The 26,749-nt window shown below is 40.0% G+C and overlaps 1 protein-coding gene across 1 annotated transcript in view; it reads left to right on the top strand.

The window, feature by feature from the left end:
* Positions 1-18,380, top strand: part of LOC117411406 (delta-type opioid receptor-like) — a 70,146-nt gene extending 51,766 nt beyond the window's left edge. The window contains exons 2-3 of the mRNA XM_059025381.1: positions 9,442-9,827; positions 11,405-18,380. Coding sequence (XP_058881364.1) covers positions 9,442-9,827; positions 11,405-11,937 — 919 coding nt within the window. The 3' untranslated portion in view covers positions 11,938-18,380. The remainder of the gene's footprint in view (positions 1-9,441; positions 9,828-11,404) is intronic.
* Positions 18,381-26,749: the final 8,369 nt, after the last annotated feature.

Below are 26,749 nucleotides of genomic sequence, written 5' to 3'. Positions count from 1 at the left end.
TGCGTATTCAATAGAAAGACTTTGGTTTCCAGACAGAAAATAGATCCAGGCACCGAACTTAGAGCGGTCGGACGCTAATAACAAATCAGTAAATGTTCTTAGTTAATTCTTAAGCCAAGGTTCTGCCTATAGAGAAAAGTACTGGAACAGTGTTCCAGTGCGTTCTGTCTTGACTATACCACTGCTGTTGTCTTGACGAATGTGACTGAAATGGACTTACAACAGGGAAATGCAGCTTTTATTTGTTTTATATATACAAGTCAGTGGTACCATTGCATAACAATTTAATCAGTCATGTGATGGACAGCTCATTTATACAAAATGTATTTCAAATGTTTAATACAAACCCTGCACCTCTGCATAAATACACCAGACTTTCTAAACTCCCTGGGGATGTAAGCTTACCTTTTCATGTACAATGTAAAGCAGTGTAGCGTTACGAAGCATGTCTAGGACCTGCACTGTTAATGGACCCAGATTTGAACTGGATTTGAAAACTCATGTATAAATAGGCAGGATGACTTCCATGTCACATCAATTCTGTTCAATTGTTAAGCTGTTCAATCAGTCCTGAAATGATGACCCAAGAAACGTGGGAGGCTGTGTGGTCCAGTGGTTAAAGAAAAGGTCTTGTAACCAGGAGGTCCCCGGTTCAAATCCCACCTCAGCCACTGACTCATTGTGTGACCCTGAGCAAGTCACTTAACCTCCTTGTGCTCCGTATTTCGTGTTAGACGTAATTGTAAGTGACTCTGCAGCTGATGCCTAGTTCACACACCCTAGTCTCTGTAAGTCGCCTTGGATAAAGGCGTCTGCTAAACAAACAAATAATAATAATAATAATAATAACGTGAGAGTCTCAAACTCTAACTCTCCAAGCATTGATTGTCACAAAGGGTTAAGGCATACAGTATTTGACTTGACCAGGCTGTAGACATTTCCAGTGAATACTGAATACTATAATGCAAGACAGTGAAGAGAGTATTTTTTGCCTGTTTTACCCCATTGTAAGCCTTTTCTATTTAAATATCTTTGTACTGCATCCCTGAATAGGAATGCAAAATGACTTGGATGAGGCACGTATTGGCAAAATAACTAAAACTGCTTGCTCACTAAGGGCGAAATTTATCAAGGTCTTTCCACCAAATGTAATTTAAGAAAGGAAAATCCAACTTTTAATGTTAGAAAACTGGTAAACTAAAACAACTCGTATTTTACTTTTGACTCCTAAATGAACCTGTGTTGTTTGTGACGTGTTTTATATTCTTCTTCTGATACTGTACACGGAAGGTAAATGAGCAATCCCTACAGTACAATGGTGTTCCAAATATCATCTTTTTACCCATAGAGAATAACTGGGTTGGACATATGTACTTTAATTTACCTTTATTTTACATTAAGCAAGTGGTCCAAATGGGGTAGAACTTTCATTTCAGTTTTTTTATTTAATACCACTACAGCGAGGGTAGTGTATAAAATACATTTATTTAAGTAAATCAAGTGCAAAGTACAAGTCATTATATGTTCTTTGTTATAGTCCACTAATGCAAGATCAAGCTGGGAGCCAATTGGTCTGTTATTTATATTCCTTATCTTTATTTATCTTAGGGGAGATATGGTCAATTTCTAATTCAGTGTTTACAGCATGATTACTAAATAATGGGAACATTATGCCACATATATTTATAACTAATAAACATTTATCTTGGTGGGAAACAAACATAGGTGGTACAGGTACAGGAACAGTAATGAACCTTTAATTCTGTGGGAAAAAACTGAATAAATACGTGGATAGTGCCTATTATTACAGCCTAGCCCATGCAAAAAAGTAACAATCCACTCATCTGACAATACAAAGTCATAATTTACTGTTCTGACATCAGAACAGTGAATTATCACTTCCCTTTCAATTACCTTCAGTACCTTAGGTTACTAAAACAGTTTACCAAACTGTTTTAGAGTGCAACATTATCAAACATTCCTTTCACAATTACCTATTTAGAGATACCAAGATATTTAATAAGAGTTACAGGGCCGAGGCTGGGTGCTGATCAGACAACCATGCACCATGGCCTGGCTTGCCTAACAAAGAAAAAAAACAGTAAAGATTTATGTTCTGTTTACAGTCTCTGTTCAGTGCAGTAAAAGCCTTTGCTCTAACTTAATTCTCCACAACTTCATAGTACAAAATGTACATTGCTGCTATGTTCCCTAGCAACAAACAAGTTGATAGGCTTTAGAAAGGGACACCAATTTCAGCTAAAAACAATATGTGCACACTTCAGTAAATTAATTCAGTTGTAAACTAAATGAGTTCTTGTATAATTAACACTGTACTTTACAGCATATTGCTGTTTAAACATACAGTACACACCAGCTACTATTACAGTATTTAACAAGATTTAGATAGTTGATTTGCAGTAATGTATGTGTGAGAGTTAGACTGGAAGAAAACATGGGATTTGTATGCTTATTATACTGGCCCCCAGGAAATGTGGATGTAGGTGTCTTTTTGTGCTGTACTCATTTCTAGTTTTTATGTCATTGTCAATGCAAGCCTGGTGGGGACAAAAATCTATATTACTGTTTTGCCTCTGATCTTTAGGGGAAGTTGTGTGCTGAGTTCCACTATGTTTCGGTTATACATGAGTGAACCGTGATGTTCCTGCAGTTATTTAATAATAATGTAATAAGCAAAGCGATTTACAAGCAAAATCTTATGGTGTTATTGACATCTTTTTGCAATATGAAATGTGGCTGCGTAACCAAAATTAAATCATAGAACATAAAGAAAGTGAATCACTATACAGCTACACTATACACTACACTGGTCTAGTTTGTTATATTTAATACACTGCTTGTGAATGACATGAAACCTTGTTGAAACTAGTTATGGTTTCAGCTTGAAGCCTCAAATGTCAGGAAATTCCTTGCAAAATTTACATTTAAATTAACTTCAATGGTGCAGCTTTAAGCCACAAACATCAGGAAATGCCATACCACACATAACCCAGCTGCATCCAGGTTAGGCTTTTAGCAGAGATACTGAGATGTGATGGGCAGGGTAGCATTCAGTGATAACGGGAGCAGTAAAAATGGCAGAGATAAGAAAATGTATTTCAAAACCTTAGCTACAACACCTTTAACAAAGAAAAGTTCCGGTAAACAATCAGTATGTTTACATGACAAAATATTTTCCGAAAACTGAATCAGAAAACTGATTTTCTTAAAACATAACTTTTCTGTGTTTACATGATTAACGATAGAAAATCTAATTAGAATTCAGCTGTATACATGGATTGAAGTTTTCGGAAAACGCAGGATATTTTCGCATGCAAAGTACTGTAGTAGCCTAAGTACGATTTGAAGACCGGACATTTCTGCGATAGAACAGAGACCAATCCAATATAGTGCTTTATCGAAGTGTCGGATCTTAAATTCAAAGATTACTATCCTATACCTCTATTCAGATTCCCCACAATTTACAATCAGCCTTTCCAACAGCTCTTCCTGTTCTATATTACCAGTTTCTTTTGCTGACATTATTTTAAACTATCACATCATTTTAAAGCTGGAAAACATTTGCTGCTTCAGTATGGGCTATTAACAAATGCATACAGACTTTAACAAATGTATTACATTATCCCTAACTAGACAAATAGATGCATGCAGACTGACTACAGATTATTATTATTTTCTCAGTTTTCTAAAACCATGTGCAGGAATGAAGGGCAAAGTTTGCACATGTGCAGTACGCTATCGGAATAAGTTTTCCAAAAAGTGTGTTTACATGATATACATTTTGTTAATTTTCAGGAATTAAATTGGAAATTTCTAGGTGATGTTTTTCGAAAACTAACTTTCGGGATAATAGCCCACACATCCACCTCATCTCCTCAAGGTTGGTGTACTGCTGCCTCCTCTCCTCCTGCCACTGCGCGTCTCAGGCATCTTGCCTCTCTTTCTTTGCCCTTCTCCTCTGCTGGTCCCAGGCATCCATCATGGCAACCAGCGTACTCACATCCATTTTTTTCTTTATCTTTTCCAAATAAAAAAATATATATCTCAAATGTACCCACAGTACCTCTCCTGGTCTGCGTACGTGGAGCACTGTTGTTATTATTATTATTTATTTCTTAGCAGACGCCCTTATCCAGGGCGACTTACAATTGAAACAAGATATCACATTATTTTTACATACAATTACATTATTTTTTACATACAATTACCCATTTATATAGTTGGGTTTTTACTGGAGCAATCTAGGTAAAGTACCTTGCTCAAGGGTACAGCAGCAGTCTCTCCCACCTGGGATTGAACCCACGACCCTCCGATCAAGAGCCCTAACCACTACTCCACACTGTTATCTCACCTACGACACCATATGTCATGGATGGCTTGGTGGGTGTCCCAGGGATCCTCTCAGTTGCTTGTGGTCTGTGGGGACTGGCCAGTCGCAGACAGCGGTCACCTTAGATGGTTTGGTGCTGATGCCCTCTCCTCTCACCTTTTGGCCAAGGAAGATCACCTCCCGCTGAAGGAACTGACATTTATCTGGGTGCAGCTTGAGTCCTGCGGCTATCACCTTCTGTAGGACCTTGCGTAGTGCATCGAGGGCAGCCTGGAAAGAGGCTCCATGGACAAGCAGGTCATCCAGGTAGACCAGGAACTCCTGTAGTGGTACGTCAACCAGGACACACTCCATAAGACGCTCAAAATTGGTAGGGGCGTTGCACAGCCCGAAGGACATGACTCTAAACTGCCAGAGTCTCCTGCAGGTGGAAAAGGCTGTCTTTGAGCGGGCGTCAGGTGCCAGGGCTACCTGGTAGTAGCCGCTTCGCAGGTCGATGGAGGAGAACCAGGAGGAGCCTGCCACAAGGTCCAGCCACTTGTCAATATGGGGGAGTGGGTATGAGTTATTTCTTGTTACTTCATTCATGCAGCGATAGTTCTCACAAAGTCGCCACGTGCCGTCCTTCTTCGGAACCTTTTAACAGCCTTTTGGCGGTGTCATGTCGGGCTAGTGGTAACCAGTGAGGACTGAAATTGGGTGCTTGATTGTGTGCTTGACCAATGGGTGCGTCCTGTCTCTTCCATGCTGATTGCAAAGCTGTCCCTGTACTCCAACAGCAGTTCCTGCAGCTGGGTCTTCTGCTCCAGGCCAAGCCCCTCACAGTTGTGACGCCAGATAGCTGTCACTGCAGGTAGAGTGACACTTCCGATGTCTTTGTGCAGGGGTTGTGGTGCCATGTTGGGAGGTGTGGTTGGATGGACACTGGAGGGGAGCTGGTGGGGATGACTCAGGGTGGTTGTTTGGTGACCATGGTGGCCTATTTCGAAGCCGCAAGCTGTCATTTTGGGTTCCTTTCTGGTGTGGTCTCTGTGTTTGCCTCCTGGGATGAGGTGGTGGAGGTGATTGAGTGATGGGACTCCGCTCCCTTTCGCCTCTCTGTCCTGTCGTTGGATCTTTCCTGGGTTCCGCTATCGGGAGTGTGGGCCCACCCCTCAGCTGTAAGGCTCTGGTTGCCAGGTCTAGGTGCCCCCAGTGCTACAGAGGACATCCAACCTCAGTATACAGGGGTCCTGTACAGCCGCTACCTTTCAGATTCCTTTCATGGGAGGGAGCGCTCCCGTCATTGTTCTCAGGTATACTGCTGTAAGCTCCAGGCAGAGTGTCGCTGGAACCACATCAGGGCGCACCACAGTGACGACTGACCCCATATCCACTAGCGCTATGCAGGGGACCCCTTCTATCTGCACAGGGATGTGGCAGAAATCAGCCAGTGACGTCCTTCCAACGATGACAGTGGGCACTAGGGGTGGTGATTGAGACTCTGGCATAATGTGGTTTGGTGGGGGAGTAGGGTAGGCAAGCAGGCTTTTCAGATTTGGAAACGCCAGAATGGCTGGGTTGAGGGAGACCGGGTTGGGGGATGTAGGCTCGGTTGGGTTTTGGGTGCAATAGGGGCGTTACCGGGGAAACCGGGCAGGGCCCACGGTGTCCCCTTTATTGGTAGGATGGTCCGTGGGGCTGGGCCCTTGAGAAACAGGGCACTGATGCTGGATGTGTCCACTCTGTCCACAGTTCCAGCAAAGCCTGGATCTGATGCGCTTGGGCCTGTTGTTATTCACGGTCAGGGCACGTACAAGGAAAACCAAATCAGCAGTGGCCAGTGCAGTGGGGTTTGGGGTCGCTGCTGCCCCTTCTTCAGCAGTGACTTGCCGCACTCTTCCTCTTCTGCTACCTTCTCCCACTCCCAGGCCATACGCAGTGAGGCCTGTAGGCTCTGTGACCTCTGTAGCCTAAAGTACCTCCAAAGATGGCCCGGTCTGAGCACCTCTACGAACTGGTAGCGGGCATTATCGTCCTGTATGCCAGGGGTTGCGGCCACATAAGCCCACCGGCTCTCCCTCTCCAAATTGCAGGTCAGTTTTTCGATGGAAGTCTAAAATGAGGCCTTCTGGTTCTGACAGGCCACCGTAGAGGTGGTCGAGCATCTCTGTGAGACCAAAATAACTCGCATTGTGCAGATGCGAGGTTCAGGACTACCAATTGCACATCCCCCTTCAGTGCTGCCGCTAATTGCAGGAAACGCTCCTCTTCGCCCCAGCGTTGGAGACGAGCTATCATTTCCATCTGGGCCTTAAAGGCCTCCCAGCTCCCAGCTCCCAGTCCCATCAAAACCTGGTGTTTTTACATGCTGACTGGACCCCTCTACCCTCCGATTAGGATAAAGGTGCCCATCTCGGGGCTCTGGACTTACAATCCATCTGTCAAAACATTCCCCAAGCCATTGGACTATGGCTTGGTAATCTGAGTGGTCTCTCTCCCTGCATTCCTTTTCTCTCTTATCCGCCATCTTTTTTCTCGCCCCACTCTCCCCTGGTACCTTGCCCCGTTTTCGTAGTGCCGTCTCCTCTAGCCCTCTCCGGATCCGTTCTCTGAGCTCATCTCGCTCCATAATATCCTGCTGCTGATCACCAATGTAGCAAAATCCTTAACGTTATAAGAATGAGCCTTCAGTCAGATTCAGGGCCAAACTCGAAATGTATTAAACACTAATATAATCTGACAATTGTTAACTAACAATTAACAGGTCGCTGTGGGCCACAACCTATGCCGCTAAAACAAATTATTTTTTTTAAAAAGAATCTCAGGGTGGAATTATTCTATCTCGATTTATTCGCCTCTGTCAGCTTCACAACAACAACAACAACAACAACAACCACTCCGCTGTCATTGGTATTTAACCCCAGTTTGGCCCCCCTCATCCCACTCCATGGCTGATCACCAGCAGCTTCTGTGGTCCGTGCCTGTCGCCCATAGGCTGTTCGACCTGTCTGATTGTGTGCTGTCCCATCTTGACCGATGTGAAACACAGCCCCTCCTACTCCAAGCATTCCTGCACTTCACAGACCTCATATACATTACAATATTAACTCTTTGCGGTCCATTTATTCAGCGCGTCAGGTCTAATTTATTTTCACACGTGCAGTTTATTTTAGACGCGCTGTTTAAAAGTAAACAGGTTTAAAAGGCACTGCATATCAACAGGACACTCAGTACTGCATCTCCAGCCCTGCCCCACGTCTTGTTCGCTGTATTTTTCACATACCTCTTCATAGTCGTGCATACCGATAAATTCAGCAAAAAAATAAATAAAATCTATGCATTTGCTTTAATATAGTAAACCAGTGCTTCTGACATGGCAAATATTTTGAACTGCCTTAATTAGGGAATATTTGGCTTCAAAAGAACAGTACTTGCTTTTATTTGTTTGTTTAACACTTTCCTTTAATAAACTACATGTGGGAATTATAGCTGTAGGCGCCTATGATTGAGACACAAAATTCTTGGACAATTGCTTCTGACATTGATTAAAACACTGAATTGTTGTGCTGCTTTTAGAATTAAACACTCACCTGTAGGTGCCAAAACTGACTCAGTGTTATCGAATAAGAAAGTTTACTGGTCCAGAGCTTATCTACATTCAAAGTGAGTATAATTTAGATTTTTGTTATTATACTGTTAAATAAAATAATGCAAAAGCTTTATTTTTACAATTGGTTATTAGTTATCAACATTGAAAATTATGTCAAACTCCTTAAATTAGGTGTTTGAAATTGTCAGAATTGTCCTTGAAATTTGTATCTATGAACCCTGAATGTATCTGTTCAATGTACCTGTTCAACTCCACCAAACAAGGGAGTTTACCCACTTTGTTATTTACCACAACACCACTAATTCATTAGTGTCTCTTAATTACGACACAATCCAAACATGTGTTGTTCGTATATTTTGTTTAACGTAATGGTTTTTTTGCTAAATTATCCTTCAAACTGTCCCAGTTTTGCTGTTTAAACCTCGTGAAAAGTGTAATGCTTCTTTTCAATAGCTGACTTATCTAGTTTAAAAAACACCCCCGTCCCTGATCGAACAACTGTATTATTATTTATTTATTTATTTATTTATTTATTTATTTATTTATTTTACTTGTTCATTTTGTATAACACATATGTCTGTAAAACTGAGTAAGGGTATTTTATTTATTATTTTTTTTTCAGTTACGTTTCAGATGGACTTGCCTAGCCCCCCGCCCCCCTGCCCCCCGCCCCCGGGTGCGCCACCGACTATCCACATCAGAAGGAATAGCTTTTCATTGCATTACATTCCTTTCAACTGAACCAAAGATTTTCAGGATTATAGACTTGCTGTCAGTGTCTTGGGATATTGATTGTGTGTTAGTAGCAATAGGTCACAAGTGGTTCGTTGCACTCTTAGATATTGATCTACCGCTTTAATTTACAGCTTTGAAGCATAAAATAGAGACAAATCCTATACAAATGTACTGCTTTCTTTTCACATGTCCTATACTTGTCACTAAAATGTAATTTGATAGGTAAAAAAAATGTATTAACCAGTTTCTAATACTAGATAATGTTTTAGTCTGTTGCAAATGAAAAAAACAGGGATCTACTGATGAGGGAGAAAACTCTTTCAAGGGTACAAACACGAACATATATATTTTAATCTTATTAATATATTCTGAAACAAACAAAACATTCCAAATTAACATGGCCTTAAAATGACAAAATAATAAAGAGTATAACCTTAACCCTAATGTGAAGTGTATCTACCGTGAGATAACTCTCATTTGTGTATTTTTGTTTTTTTCAATCAAATTGTTTCCAGCTGCCACTGGTATTGAATCGAAAGCTTGTTTATTTCAACATGATTTGAACTGGGACTCTGGAATCTTTTTCACAGACAAAAATAATTGGAAAAAACATAGTATATTATGTCTTAATTTGACAAAGCAATGGAATCACAGTAAATATATGTAACTCAGGGAGATCAGAGTTCATATTTGGCGGAACACTGTCATATGGCATGTACCAGGGATCAGATTGAATTTTGATCACTCTTTTTTCTTTTTTCAGGTACACTAAAATGAAAACAGCAACCAACATCTATATTTTAAATTTGGCTTTGGCTGATGCTTTAGCCACTAGTACTTTACCTTTCCAGAGTGTTAACTACCTGATGGGAACATGGCCTTTCGGTGCCGTGTTGTGCAAGATTGTAATGTCTATTGACTACTACAACATGTTCACAAGCATCTTTACCTTGACCATCATGAGTGTCGATCGATATATTGCTGTATGCCACCCAGTCAAAGCACTGGATTTCCGCACCCCAAGAAATGCAAAAATTATTAATGTGTGCAGCTGGATTTTATCTTCTGCAATTGGACTGCCTGTGATGATAATGGCGACAACAACAAATGACAGCAATGGCAAGTACTTTTTATATGAATTTATTCCATGTATCCACAAAGTACTTCAGAGAATTAATGTGGTTTAAAAATATATTATTGAATTTAATATTAGTATCATTTTAATTTAACATATAAGTGGTTTGGGGTAAAGGTTGTATTCAATTCAAGACCTATGATTAGACAGCAATATCCTCTTATGTTTTTTTTTCCTGAAAATCCTAATTACTTTACAGCATATGTACCACTGTTACTTTATAAACATTGCTTGTATCTTGTTGAACATTTTACTGTATGAGGCAAGAACAATGTAACTAACAAAAAACGTAGTTTAAATTTAAAAACATGAATTAGCCATATTGTTTTCTTACAATGTTCTTGTCCTCGAGCCTTGGGAAATTTGCTTAATGAACTTGCCTGGCTTTGGTCCAAAATCCCATTAGTGTCATAGCTCTAAAAACAGGTTTTCTTCACATTTTGGTGAAAGATAAAGGGGAGCTGGTTAGTATCTCAGTCTTTCCTTTTCTACAGCTTATTCTGTGCACAAAAGTGTTGATTCAGACAGACTGACAGACATTTTTATGGTTGTAAATACCATATTAAAGCCACTCACAATGTTTCACTACTACTGTATATGTGAACAGTAAAAATCTAGTTGAAAATGCCCATGCTGAGAGACTCTTGCGTGTTTAAACAAAAAAATATATATATTGTGCTGGCTAGTGTAGCTGGGAGAGTTAATAAAATCAGATGGCCTAACAGTTATTAATATAATCTAACATTTACAATCTCTCATTCCTTCCGAAAATGTTATAATTAATTGCAAATGAACAGTAACGCATTGTTTAGATTTTGCACAGTCTGGTTTAAGTTCATGACAGCTATTGCTGTTGTAAAGATTGTAGATGCTATTTGAAGCACTATGAATCATTCATTTGGTGACATAAACTGTCTATGGAGAATAATATTTGTAACTAAGATAATTTACTACTAAAGATAAGAGTGTTAGGTTTCTATTTACTTATTATTTATTGACTTGAACCCATTGTGACAAAAAAAAAAACTACTTCCTCTTTAAAGTGGTTATAGCTAACAAAATAAACACATAAATCATTGGGACCAAAGCATATAAATCATTAATGCAAACAGTTGGTTGGTTCATGACAGAAGTTGAATTTCTTATAACCTTGTATAACCTCATTCTGTGTGCATGTTAAAACAAATGTGATCCTATAATTGTTGCACTTTACAATGTATAGGGTGACTGGTTATAAAGTCTCTTGGCGACTGAACAGCAATGAAATTTAGTAGGTTGGTATGATGTACTCCACAGAGGGTGCACTGTTTCTGTCATTTAGAGGTTTCACTCAATATGCTATTCAATGTGAATAGCATTCGTTATTTACAGTGATTAAAATGTTGAACCTACTGGAGCATTTCTCTTGATAGCTTAAGAAATGATCATTATACTATTATACTCTAGTTTGTGCTGGACTAAAGCTGCCCTTTATACAGCGAAGATGCTAGTTAATTTCAACAAAATATACATAAATACCTATGGTTGAGGTTGGTCCAGGTGGCATAGTTTTTTAATGTATTGTATATTCATCGGCTGTTGCAATTTTTAGTTGCAGGTGTTACAGACTGCATACTGAAATTCCCCCACCCTTCCTGGTACTGGGAAAACCTGCTGAAGATCTGCGTCTTCATCTTTGCTTTCATCATGCCTGTCCTCATCATAACCGTCTGCTATGGGCTCATGATTCTTCGTTTAAAAAGTGTACGCATGCTGTCTGGCTCCAAGGAGAAAGACAGGAACCTCAGGAGAATCACTAGAATGGTCCTGGTTGTCGTGGCCGTGTTTATTGTTTGCTGGACTCCGATCCACATCTACGTCATTATCCAAGCTTTAGTCACTGTCCCAAACTCCTTGTTCCAGTCAGTAGCCTGGCACATCTGTATCGCTCTGGGTTACACCAACAGCTGCCTCAACCCTGTCCTTTATGCTTTTCTTGACAAGAACTTCAAGAGGTGTTTCCAAGAGTTCTGTATCCCTACTTCCTCAATGATAGAGCAGCAGAACTCCATCCGAACCCGAAACCTAAACCGAGACCACAACTCCAGTGCACAGACTGTGGATAGGACTAACCTTCAGGTATGACTAGCTGTAGAGATGTCATCCCTGCCCTCACATTTCCATGCCAGTGATGACATGAATTCAGAAGTCACTCAAGTCACAACAGGGCTTTGACAATTAAACAGTTGTAGATAATATAACCGTTATATATTGCTAAAACCCCTGTTTCAAAGAGGATGCATTCGTTAGATCTCCTGTCTTGTTAATCTGGGGCATCAACCGAGTCTAAATAATGTATCCTCCGAGATTAAGGGGTTTTACAAATGTATGCCCCATGGAGATTTTTAGTGTCACATTTAATTAGCTTTTATGTTATGATAGTTTTACTGAGTAAATGTAGGTTTAATTTTAGTATTTTAAGTATGTTTCTCAATTGTTGATAGTATAATTGGTTCATTCTTGATTGTGAAGTAATTGAGAGACAGATGTTGTAGAGAGGCGATTGGCTGAATACACGGTACAAGCAATGTTAGGTGGCTTTCTATCATTTTGCGCATTAGTATGGAGGAATGGAACACTTCCTTTTTTAGTGGCATTGAAGCACGAAGATGTTAGTTTGTCAGACATTTGTACTCTAAAGGTGACTTGTTGGCAACAGGAGAAAATATAGAACAGTGCCAGGTCTGTTTCAGTTACCCTATAACAGGAAATTAACTTTATAAAGCTAAAAAAAAAAAAAGTGCATTTAATCATCAGATTTGTTTACTTACCGAGCAGTCTGTTTTGCAAGCTTTCTTTAAATGCAGATATCCCCTTTTCCTTTCTCCACTGTTCAGATTCTTTCAGCAAACTACATACCTTAAAACATTTGATTAGAAGAGAGAGGTTTATTTCACTTCAGTTAGCTTTGTTTATCCCCTTTCAGTGCCATGCTTCTAGCACGGTGTTCACTGCTGCAGCTCTGACCTCTCAACCTCTCCCATTCTTCTTTAAGGGACAGAAATACATTATTTGCATTTTAACCATTAACATATCATTTTAATTTCAATATTTTTCAAACATAGGCTACCTTTAAGTTAATATTTGTTACCATGATGTTAAATGTCATGTAGCCATTTTTTGGCTTTATGTTATCCCAAATGTACATTGTTAAATTAATTAAAATTGTATTAACTAGATTGGTAGCTGAGAATTAATAGCATATAGGAGTTTTAATGGAAATGCAGAGTGTCTCAGTGCTATATGTAATAAATTCTCCTTTGTTTAAAAATCTCCACGGGGTATAAATAGGTACAACTGCTTGGCTTATGGCTGTAATCCATAACCTTTCCATAACCTTTTAAACAGTTAAGCTTTTTAAAAAAAAGTTATGCTTTGAAACTAATTACAGTATGTGTTCTATATACATGGCAGTTTTGTCCCCTATCAGTCCAGGTTTTTGTTTAAACCAACTCCCTTTGTAATTTATCTAATGTTTATGCTAAGACTGTATGTGCAGTAATACTAACTTTTTTTTTTATTAAAGTTTACCATGACAGATGTGCACAGCAACTTAATAGTTTACCATACTCTTTGTGTGCTTTATAGTGGTTAACCATGGTTTTACTATGCTTAACAATACTTACAGAAGCTACGATTGTACCATGTGTGCCTTTACTTTACCATTCTTTCACTCCTTCTTATGCTTTTATCATGGTAAACTGCTGTCAAATTTTAGAAGGGGAACACAGGAAGAAAAGTGTGCACAAGACAATCTTTTACTGTTATAAAAGGCATAGCACAACCACTGTAGCTGCAGTCTGCCTGTAAGACTTATGTGCACTGAAAGATCATGCTTGAAAATGAAAACCTGCTTTGTATTCAAGGGTATACATACTGTATATAAGAATGTCTTAAGTCTTTTAATTGTACAGGTTTGTATCCTAATGCAGGCCGCAATGTAAATATTTCAACGAAAAAATTTGAATAAGAGTTCTTAAACTCTGCACACTACATTTTCACTTTATAATCTTGTACATGTAAAATATATATACTCTATTTCTCACTATTCAAATGTTTCCTGTTAAAATGTTTTCAGATTTCAACATTGCCTAAAAAGCTGTTTATTTTATGTATAACTATCAATTTTTCTAACTCAACAATGGCACACTGTATAAGAGTTGAGATGACAGCTCTTAACAGCTCCACTGAGGTAATGGATAAGAAAAACAATAATAAATAGAACTGAAGATGCAGGTCTTGAAACCTTTTGTGAGTATTATAGTATGTAGACTGCAATGTGCCCTAAAGCAACACCAAACTATAAACTATAACTAAATGTACAGTAAATCAGAAGAAGGATGTGAAATAGACTTAACCATTGACCTAAGAATACAGTCATCCCTAATTATACAGCCAAGTACAGGACAGAATGGCAATATAGTGTGCGATCAGAATATTACATTTTTAGTACAAAAATGACACTATTGTGTTGTGTAAAATAAATAACATAGAGGATCATATATCAAAGAATAAGTAGTTATGAGTGTCTTGTACTAAAGTGAGTAAGACTACAATGCATTAATGTACATGTGCTTGGCTTGGTGCTTTGACAGATGGTGAACCGCTAGAGTGGGTGGTATAACAAATGCAAATTATGCATGTTATATTGCTGCACATCGGTTCCAAATGAATAGCTTGTGGAATAATAGAGTGAAATAACCGGGGCAGTATAACAAGGGTAGACCGAACTTTAAACTTGGGCGCAGGTCAAGTATGTCTCTTGCAATTTTAAATGACATAACATGATTATATTGTAACATATTTTAAATGTTATTCAAATATATATGCACTTATTTACCACAATATGATTATTTCCATCCATTTTAAATCATGCCCACTATTTTTGTGGCCAGGATATACCTATATCATAGTAGGTGGGTGCCTTGTATTTGTCATGATAATGTTGATGTTTAATTAAGTACAGTATACACAGTTTGTAAAACAGGTTTATAATGATAATGTCATTATCTTCTCTATGTGTGGTTGTTTAAAATGTAATTTACATATTTGTTTTTTTTTACACAGCGCTGTAAATAAATAGCAGTTAAGGAAATGGTGATTCAGTACAAATGATAGTGGATACCCAAATGAAACCAACATTTACTGTAAAGCTTTTTTGTGCATCTCATTGTATAAGAAGTTCTAAGAAAGGTGATACAAAAAAATGTATCTTGATTTGTCCTTAAACTTTACTTGATTTAAACCTGAAATGAACATTACATCCTGTTAAATGCATCTAGAATGTTAATTATTACTTAGTTATGATGTTATGCTATGCCATTGTAAAGTAGTTGTTTTTTTGGTTGTGTTCAAATAACCCCATCTCACATTTGCACGGCAGCAGCCTCTCCAAGATGGACTTTTAAATTTGGTGTAAACTTGTTTCCAATAAGAGAACACAGGTAGCTAATGGTCGATCTAAGGAAACCAACTAAATATTACCATGCATATCACACACAACAATAAAAGACACAATTGGTTCTACATATACAGTAATTACTTGGGTAAATGTTCTGTCACAGATATTTTACAAAACATCAACGACCAAAGTGTGCCTTCCTTTTTATGTTAACTTTAGTGGAGTTCAGGGGGCGTGAGCCAGGGCTTCGCCCCTTCCTAATTTCACCTGCCTTTCATTATGGACTAGTTTCACCTGTCTATCATCATTGACTCCTTATTTAAACCCAGTTCAGCTCAGCTCTTTCTCTTGTGTTTTGCTTTTTTGCATATGCTGCGACTCGTTCTCCCTCCATGCCAGATCTCCTCAAAATATTGCATTCATTTATCCGATTGAAGCTCAGTACCGTCTACTTCTAATGCAGACCTCTACCCAGCAACCAGACCTGATGCCCCGGCACTACAGAGATGAAAATGCCCCCGCCAGCAGGCTCAGCCTCCGGAGCAGCTATTTTATGAGGATTGGCCACTCGCCAAACTCTTAAAAACCCTGCACGACAACAATGTCAACATCCCGGTTAGAAGCGAGCATATGGCGTTGATCAATAATAATTGATCTGTATATCTGCTACACCCATGTTGCCTCCTTCTCGCAAGCGCGCTTCCGCAAACGTGCTCGCCCACAGTCCCAGGACAGGCTGCAGCAGCCCCTCCTCTCCAGCACAGCGCAGCCGAACAGATCCCATCCTTCAGCTTCATAACAACATTTTCGGGGACATGAAGTCCTTCATTCACCCCATTGCTTCAATTAATACACGGCTTAAAGATATGGACAAACGGGTTGCTTCCAACACTGCAGCACTCTCCATTACTTCAAGCCCAGTATTCGCCACTTCAATCATGGCCGCCGTCTTCGGGTTCAGAACTTCTGATCTCCACAGCTGACCCATGTACAACCGGACATCAGCCATCCTCAATGGTCCACAGCAAATGCCTGTAGTCAGAAATCAAGTCTAGCGACCACATATGGTTCATTTCATTTTATTTTTCTGAAAGGGAATATTTTCAAGTACAATTCTGATTTAGACTGCTTGCAAGTACTAAGAAATGGCTGAGTTGTTGTTTCTGTCAAGTTTCATTTTTGGAAACAGGCTTCACACTGCTATTTTACTGGACTTTCCCATCCTGTACGCTTCCAGTTTTTACTGCTACTGAACTAAAGATATTTTTATAATTTCTGTTTTACCCCGGCAAAGCCAAATTTCACTCACTGCCCCTGCTTGCTCAGCGCCACCAGCAATGCCTTGTCAACAATAAACACTCATTTAGATGGCTTAGACAGTCGTTCCAGCACCATTGCAGTTCCTCCTTCAGCCTCTCATGCCAATATCCGCCCCCTCCTTCATTGCATCTTCTGTTTCAGCGGCTCCATTGCTCACCCCAGCCCAGGTAGCTCCAGCCCGCCCCCATCTATCAGCATTGCAGAGTACAACCTAGTTACAGCATCTGCTTCAGGCTCCCAATCAGCAGCTGCCATCCGACGTCACGCCCTCTCCCCGTTGATCTGAAGTCAAGACACACATACGGTCTGCACCGCCCCGCGGTCACAGATACACATACGCTGTGCACCCACCTGGACAAAGAATTCACGGACGGCCCCTTCCCAGCTTCGTTCCCCGTCTTCAGAATTAGCCCCATTGGAATAGCGACCTGCAAGATATCGGGAAAAGTGCCTAATAATTGATCTTTTCACCCCGAGAGGCAGTTCCACTCCAGTCTCAACGCCCTAATTCCCCACGATCAATTCTCCCTTTGTTACATTACAGCTTCCGATGCTATTAAATCCATCAAAGCAGCAGGCCACGGCACCTAGCTTGCAAAAGCGGATATTTTAGATGCTTTTAAATCATGCCTATTCATCCCTCCTTCCACCACCACCATCTGCGATCTCTGTTTTCTTCAGTAGGTGTCCCACTCTCAAGATAAACCATCGGCCGAACTAGAATTCCTCGGAATCACCCAGGACACTGTCAAATCCGAAGCCAGCCTCCCACTCGACAGTCCTGGAACGCATTCGTCAGCTCATTAACAACTTCCAAGTATCAAAATCAATCTCAAAACGCAACCCGTTATCTCCCCTCGGACACGTCAATTTCGCAATTCGCATTATTCCCAAGGCTGAACATTCTTATCGTGCCTTCTTGCTCTCACCTCAACTGCAAAAACCTGGATTCTCACGTAAAATATTTTTCAGAATCAAGAAACCCTCCTCCAGAGCTTCCAACGCTCCAGCTTTCCTCCAATACTCGGATCGTGGCAGCCATTTCCGCAGTCAAGGCTAACGCTAATCTCCATCTAATATGTCCGCTCATCCTCTCAAAAACTACAAACATTAATACATGGTGAGGACTGGAAATCTGTCTTGATTATGAGTTAAGGAGTTCCACTATTAGGAGAATGACTGGAGTTGTGAAACCTTTTCCATTCCAAACAGACATGATAGTAGCAAACCGCTGATCAATCCTGTATTAACTAACATATAGGATGGTCTCTCTAGACATCAGAATGTGGTACACCTTGCTGCAACACTGGAACAATCAACAAATGAAGTTCCAGCAGCTCATCTTTAATTGTTTGGATATCAGTTTCCCCACAATTTTCATCATCCAAGCTCGCCATCTTCCAAGCATCTACAATAATGCAGTCATGCCAGCAGTACATCTAACACTGAGGAATCACCAAGAACCCCCCCCCCCCCACCCCAACATCTCCTTCCAGACTTCCTATAATTGCTCCAAAAGCATCATTACCAGACACTGGTTCTCTTCCCACTTCTCCACTCTTGTCACCAGAGCAGGTCTTTCTCCAATATTCTACACCACACACTCCTTCAGGATTGGCGCAGCCTCTTCAGCAGTCAGAGCCTGCATCAGCCATCACCTGATCAAGACCATGGGGCATTGGTCCTCTTCAGCAGTCAACTCCTACATCTGATCGTTGCCATCTGATATCACTGCAGCTCACCAGTCTATAGCTAGTATGCCTGGAGTGGGGGCGCCCTCTCTGCCAGGGCCACCAGAGGTTTTCCCCTAATAGAGTTTTTTTTTTCCTCTCCATCGAGCGGATGGCTGACACATAGCTTGTTCCACTAACCATCTATTTTTAGTTATTTTGTTTGTCTTTGTTTGTCTCTTCTTGCTTTTATGTTTTACACTGGCACACAGTCTTTGTTTGTCTTCACAGGTGCGGGTTCAGTGCTATATCTTGCCTCAAGAAAGAAGGCTCTGTCCTACTTCCTTCTTTACCCTCCTGGGAGATGGACCTCTTACTCTTAGTGCTCAAGTCCTATAACTAACAATTATTTGTGTTGTTTCAGATTCTCTTTTCTTCCTTACGTCAAGGCTTCGTATGAGCCATTCCGTCCTCTGAGGGTCGACCCAGTCGCGAGGCCGAGCCTATAACAACTCTTCGAGGCCATTAGGGCTAGTCTCGACTCCATAGGGAAGGCTCTCTCGGTTGGAGTCCGGCCCGTCCTTTTCTCTCTCCCTTGTCTAGACGCCGAGCCTCCAATCCTCAGTTGCAAAAAAACACTCCCTTCCTCTCGCAGCCCTGGCTCCCGCCCCGTGAACTTCAGGGAATAAAACAGTTTAAACATAATAAAGCAAGAGTAGTTAAACTGTTGTTCTGAGTTGTTTTTTGCATAATTTACAGTATAATGTTAAAATTGCTTTACAGTATTATTTAAAAAAAGGGGCGAATGTTTCCCTTGTTAGATAGGATCCTAACTGTTTTAATTAACACATTACTGTATATCCAACATACAATCAAGCTTTTCCAGGAACGCACCAAAACATTTTGATTTATGTATACACATCACAGCATATTATAACCAGGGCTCCATACGTGTGACCAAGCATTACAAAAACATACATGACAACTGCTTCATAAACTATTAAAAACAAAAATCTTCATCTCTAATTATACTTCAGATATAAATATTTTAAACTGATTAATTATTATTTTTTTGTTTAGGGAGCAACATTAAAAAATACATACCTACCAGTAACTAAAGGAAAGTGGTTACAGATTGTAAATTTTTAATAAAACCAAAGAAAAAGTGCTAAACTCAGCGTTTAATTTGTACAGAAAAGGTTGGACGGGCACGTCATTTTTTTTCCCGATGGTATTCCTGAAGAGACACGCCCCAGTCAAGCTGGGGTCGTGACAAGGGCGCAGTTTCAACTGAGAGACTGCTGTGATTGGATACAAACTGAGAGGTTACAGTTGCTGTGATTGGGTGATTTGAAGCAGGGAGGGAGAGGAAGGCGAGGGAGTAGACGGCATTTAACAAGACGGAGAATATTTAATTATAAATACTAGTTGCCGGGACGCAAGCAGTGACAATAATGCCATTCTTAAGAACCGCTCATTCAAAATCATAACAAGTTTATTTGAAAGAGTACTATAATAGTGATACAAGTTTACAATCACATATTCCACATCATAGTATGTGCAGAAAAATACATTAAAAGCAACCACATGACAAAGAAGAAAGAAAAATATGATAGTCATTTTAGAGACATCATGTTTGTTTTTTAGCCTTGCAGAATGGAAACACTGTTGAGAATTTTAAGAAAATGTCAGTGCAGTGTATAATGCCTGACTTAAAATGCTAAATTCCCAGAAAGCATGCATCTGAGAGCAAAACATAGTATGAGATTTTTAACTTTCATAACTTAAGAGATGCAGGCACAAATGAAGCACTGGCTAGACTAGAGTTGACCCAAGCGCTACAGTTGATTGATATGTGTGCAGTATCTGTAACTTGTATTGTGATAAGTAATGCATTAGAAATTCATTTGCAGTGCTGTGTATGGCACAATATGAGTGGCTCATTTTTTATCAACACTTAAATTAGTAAAAAACTTTTTTCTGTAATTCTTTGTTAATTATTCGTTTCAACTTCAGTTACTGAATCTTAACTTTGAGTGTTAGAAGTTTAGAAGGGTAACTTAGTATCAACTTTTAAAATATGTTTTATTTGAAAACATACTGTAAAATTAATTTTCACATGAAGTATACTACTGTAATATAATTATACCCAAATATAGAATGAAGAAAAATGTAAGAAAATGCCTAAAATAATAGAGCTTCAAAATTATAGTTGAAATATGCAGTACAAGGATGCAGCACTCCTCTTACTCTCCTGTCACAGCCCCGCCATTGCCATTGTCCATACAGAAAGTAGAAATGATCAGATTAATCCTGATGTCTGTACTAAATTTGGGGATCAGCTGATTCCAAACTGTGTATTTTCATTTCAATTGGTACTAAGATATTGTGCTGGGGATAGCTACAGTAGTACTCAATTTGGTACAGAACTAAGGATTATATTCTGAAGTTCATTGCAATTGACTGTCATTGTTCAAAAAAGGTTGTGTAAGATTACTTGATATTTACATTTTAAAAATACAAAAATACAAACTTTTTAGGCATGGTCTGCTGAAGTGGATGATAATAGACTGAATACAAATGAACATTTTGAATACAGTAGCAATGTTTTACAGATACAATTAAAGGTCCACAGTTCCTACTCAGTCTATTATGAAACTGTACATATTATGCAAATGTTGCACATATTATGTAAATGCAGATCACAAAAAAGGTACTTGTGCAATTGAGGTCGGCTCTATGCCCTATGCCATGCCATTAAATGAAATGGTTCTCCGAATAACAGAAACAAACTGTTAAGTGGCTAACATGATTGTTAAATGCTGATGCTGTTGCTTAAATATTGATTAATATTATGATATTTGTGTTATTTATTTTTGTGGGTTTTATTTGTATTGTATTTTATATGTTATGTAATGTAATAACGTGTGATTGTGTAACTGCTGCCCCATGGGACCACACGTGTGATTATCTCAGTAAAATAAAAAAAATTAAGCAATTTGAATTGTAGAACTTTGGATATGAGGTAAAAAGAATGAGCAGGCATTTAATTAGGGATACACATTGGGGATGTGCTGACATACCACTTACACAGACAGCAAGAAGCCAGCAATATAAATATCACATTTAATAAAAAGGCTTTAAATAGTTTGTGAGTTGAAGCTTTGTGAAAAGGACCCATTATATCTTCTTAGTGGTACATTATGCATGAAACTAAGGCAAAAATGCAGGAAGGGGTGTGTCAAGTAACAATTATAAGCAAGTATCTGTAATGAGAATAACAATTAATATTCAGTTGATGTACACAATGCTGGATCTAAATATGACTGTTATTTAAACAATTCAAATAGGACCCACTGGTATTTTACATATTTTAATCTATAGACACACTAATTCCACTTCTGTTAGTGCGAATGATGACTTTTGTTTTCAATGGGCTTAGCATGTGTTACAGGGGATAACCATATAATCACCAGAGGAGCACTAAACACTGGTGAAGACCATGTGAGATTGCTTTAACCCCATCCATTTTCTATCAAATGGTGATACATGTTACATTTTACATTATGCACAATTCAAATATCAGATGTGTGTTGTCGTTCATTAATATTTTTCTCTTTGTACACATAACAGTTATACACATATTCTTTCTTTGAGTTGTTTATGCCACATAAAACATGTCTCCGAATTGATAGTTGTTTGATATTGAGATTCAATCGATTGTTAATTTTGTAATTGGATTAGTTTTTTGTTCTTTTCTTACGCTTCAAACAGTTAAAACGTGTTTGTGGAATGTTGTGGAATGTTGTCATCAGAAGTTTGAGTTTGAAATCCCACTTACACAGACTAAATTGTCTGTTATATGTGAAGATGGTAGTGAGGATGATGTTGTAGATTTTGAATATGACTGTGGTTTTATAAAAATAAAATGCAAGAAACAAATGAATATAAAACAGCAACAGAAAGTAAAGTTATTGATCTAAACCTAAAACATGAGACCTAAATATCATTGCCAGCGATTGGTTTTCGAGAAGTAAGCAAAATGTAAGCGGGCTGTAAACTCATTTGAACAATGATTAAACAAAAGAAATGTAAGATTTTACAACTGATGTCCATGTAATTGATGGAGATGTACTAAGAGATGATGACATTGCCTTTATTCCTGAATCTGTCTAGAAGAAATGTGAAATACAAATTAGAAAAAGGAGTGTTTATGTGGGAGCTAACTTTTAATTATGAAAACTTTTTTTGTGCATTATGATAATATATAATTGTATTACTATTCTTTAACAATATTAAATGCTAAGCTGAAATTTGCAAGCCTTTTTCTAAGTGTTACATATTAAATATGCTATACTATAATTAACTAATTGTTGAAATGATTATGATTGTTGCATAATAAAATACTATTTGCTTTTCTGTTGAATTGTTCTGACTGTGGTTTCATTGACTAATCAGCAGTTTTCTGTGGATTTGTAGCATAAACTGAATTTGTTAATCAACAATATATCTGCCCCACACTTCCCTTCTCTCAAGGCCACACAGCCACTTTTAGTTAGCAGATTCATATAATTAGTGAATTAAAAGATCAAAGGGTGACGTCACAGAAATGTTTTAAGTATTAAAAATAAATAGATTATGTTACTTTATTTTATTTCTGGTGGGACATGAAAATATGTTGAAATTACAAACAAAAACGGTGTCATTCCCACAAAAAGAAGGCTTGCTCTTAAAGATAAAATAAAAACCTCCTGTATAAGTGAAATTAATTTACCTAATTTGTTAATTTTTTGGTCCTGGGGATTTAACCCCCCATAATGATGAACATATCAGAGGAGCCGAGAAATAAATTATTATTTTTGGATTTACTCCAACTTGAAGTATGGCACTGTGAAGGATAATATTTGTTTTACATTGATTTAGTTGGCTATTAAGGTTCCAAACAATGTGTTACGATACTATTGGTACCCAGCAAAGGATCTATAATAGATATGTTTAACCACCCCCCTCCACCCTGACAATCTGTTAATGGCTCATCAGTGGGAAAGATTCAAGTCAGGTATAAATGAATAACATATAATACTTCCGTTTCAATTACCAGTAAATTAAGTCACCAGCTGAATCCCATGTAAAAAAAAAAGGATATCTTTGATATATTAATTATAAACCATAATTATAGCTCTAAACTGGTCGCAAGTGCCCCGCTAGTAAAAGCACTGCCGCTTGGAGTGCAGGGGGTCATGTGAGTGTGGTTCCAATTATGCTGGAGTCAAGTTGGGAATCTTGGCTGTGGACTTTTTTCTGCATTGGGCTTTTGTGCTCCTTCAGGATTAGGAAGGAAAACCATCTGGGATAGTTAACCTGGTCATGATTCTGTGACCTGCACTGGTAGGGCATGCAACGAGTCCAGGAACAGGGGTAGCCCATTGACAACAGGAACAAGGGTCACCCATTGATCTTGCATCCTTATTTCGTAAGTGGGTTGCACCAGTAAAGAGCTATTTGAATTGGTCATTTCAAATGAATGAAAACAATGAACTCATTAATGTATACTAAAGCGTTTTTGCTTCGATTTATTGTGTAATCATGTTTGTAATGTATTACAATGGTGAAGAATTGGTCCCTGTGGTTTAAGTAAACACTCACATTAAGGGGTTTTAGTAACAGGCTGAGGAAGGGTGGTGGGCAATTCACTGACACACACAGGAGACAGGTTTTATTTGAAAACACCGCACTAGTGCCCAGTTTCATTATTTAAGATGTTTTATTTTTCCTTTTAGACCGCAGAGGACGCTGTTGTCCATGGCCTGAGTACCGGCAACGGTGTTTTGATGCAGTTTCCCTGCTCGGTGGACTACCCTGAAGGCATAGGGCTGCAGGACCAAGTACCACCACGTGATTCTGGCGTTGTTATCTTTCATCCGGTGAAGCCATGCTAAGGGGGCATGATCTGCAATCAGGGTGAAGTGTCGCCCCAGGAGGTAGTACCAGAGTGACTCAACTGCCCATTTTACTGCGAGACACTCCTTCTCGATGGTACTATAGTTTTTCTCGCGGGGAAGGAACTTCCTGCTGATATACAGGACTGGGTGCTCGCTTCCCCAGACCTCCTGAGACAACACTGCCCTGAGACCTGTCTCTGACGCATCCATCTGCAGGGTGAACCTCCTACTGAAATCAGGACTGCATAGCACTGGCTTGCTACACAGCCTTCGCTTCAAACCGAGAAAGGCCCTCTGGCACGGCTCCGTCCACTGAACCGTATTTGGGGCAGCCTTCCGGGTGAGGTCTGTCAAGGGAGTAGCGAGCGTGGCGAAGCTCGGAATGAACTTCCTATAGTAGCCTGCTAGTCCCAAGAAAGAGCGCACCTGGGTTTTTGTCGTAGGGACTGGCCAGTCAGCCAAGACTTTTACCTTAGGAATCAGCGGTCTGATCTGGCCGCTCCCTACTCGATACCCCAAATACTCCGACTCACTCTTCCCAATGGCACATTTCTTTGGGTTAGCAGTGAGCCCAGCCTCCCGCAAGGATTGCAGCACCGCTGCTACTTTACACAGATGACTCGGCCAATCCTCACTGTGGATAACCACTTCATCTATGTAAGCAGTGGCATACTGCTGATGGGGCCGCAAAATGCGATCCATCATCTGCTGGAAAGTGGCAACCCAAAGGGCATGGTCCTAAATTGGTACAACCCGAAGGGAGTCGAAAACGCTGTCCTCTCTCTGGTTTCCGGGGTCAGGGGTATCTGCCAGTACCTCTTTGTTAAATTCAGTGTCGTCATAAAATGTGCCATGCCTAGATGCTCCAGCAACTCACCTATTATTATTATTATTTATTTCTTAGCAGACGCCCTTATCCAAGGCGACTTACAATTGTTACAAGATATCACATTATTTTTACATATAATTACCCATTTATACAGTTGGTTTTTTACTGGAGCAAACTAAGTAAATGACCTTGCTCAAGGGTACAGCAGCAGTGTCCCCCACCTGGGATTGAACCCACGACCCTCCGGTCAAGAGTCCAGAGCACTATTACATCCAGTCTGAGCATCTTGTCAATCTCCACCTTTATTACCTGCCATTTGCATTCAGGTATGCGGTACGGCCTCTGGCGAACTGGCGCCCAAGGCTCAACTTCAATGTGATGGTGGGCTACTCGAGTCTGCCCTGGGACAGGAGAAAACACATCAGGAAACTCCGCCACCAGCGCCCGAGCCTGACATTTCTGTGTTGGTGTCATATTATCTGCAATCTGTACCGACCCCTTTTTCGCCAACATAGAAAGCTCAGGTCTGTGATGTAATCTGCTTGCGCCACTAACAAAGCCTCCTGCTGCAACCAGGGCTTCAAGAGATTTCATAATCCACTGTCCCAATTCAGTGTGTAACCTCAAAAGGTCTTTGCTACTTTGCCAGAAGTTTGGACTCAGAGCTGGGTAACAATAGAAGCACCTTATCTCCCAGCTGAAAAGTGCGTAACCGGGCCCCCTTTTTATATTGAGTCTCCTGTCTGTGCTGCGCCTGCTGCAAATTGTCATGTGCCCATTTTCCCACAGACTCAAGATGTTTGCGCAGGTCCAACACATACCGGACAGTATTGGTCAAATTGTCCTGCTGCTCCTCCCACATCTCTCTGACCAGATCGAGCACCGTGTCACAAGCCTCGCTTTGGTCTTGTCCCTTCCCAAATTACCAGACAGGGGAATAGCGTGATCAAGCTGCAACAAATCCTCCTTAAAGGGCTGAGGAATGAGCAACTGGTGATACACTTCCCCCGTCTGGGGTAATTTTTCAACACGGTACAAAAGGTCTCGGTATGTGGTGGTGTGTCTGGGCTCGACCACCCGACCATTAACCACAGCTGATTGGTCAAAAAGCCTGCCCAGCACATCGTCACGCCCTTGCTCGAGTCGGAATTCACGGGAATGAGCTAAAAAATCAGTTCCCATGGCTTCCAGCTCGGGATCAGGTTGGTCCTGAGCAGAGGCAGCCGAGCCAGACCCCTGTGCTAGCTACGCGGCCTCCCCCCCATACTCTTCACCAATCGCCTGCACCTGAAACGTCTCGGACTCCCTGCATTTCTAGCCCTCATTCTTAGCGGCCCATCGTTCCCATTTAGTTTTGCAGGGTCTAAATCGATGGCAATAGCAGTCCAGGTCACAAAAGGGGAAGATCTCTCCAATTACTTCCTCTTTCTTAGCCAATAGGGAGGTCGGGGCCGTCACAGCAGCAAACCAATCTTTAAACTGCTCGCAGTCCCATCTCAGAACTACAGGCACTGGCAATCGAGGACACAAACCCAACTGCACTCACATCACCTGCTGACCAATTTTTAAATTCACAAACATCTTAGTATAAGTGCGCACATCCCCATGAATACATTTAATATGCCCGAGTCCCATTATTTGCTTATGCCCTGGTGAGATTAAAATCTCCTGTATTAGGGACTGACTATACCCTGAATCTAAGAGAGCCTGGGTTTGTGTATCATCCACTGACACA

This window comes from Acipenser ruthenus, chromosome 6 (genome assembly GCF_902713425.1).
Source record: "Acipenser ruthenus chromosome 6, fAciRut3.2 maternal haplotype, whole genome shotgun sequence".
NCBI lineage: Eukaryota > Metazoa > Chordata > Actinopteri > Acipenseriformes > Acipenseridae > Acipenser > Acipenser ruthenus.
Note: the sequence above shows the minus strand (reverse complement) of the source record. Positions and strands in the feature narration are given on the sequence as shown.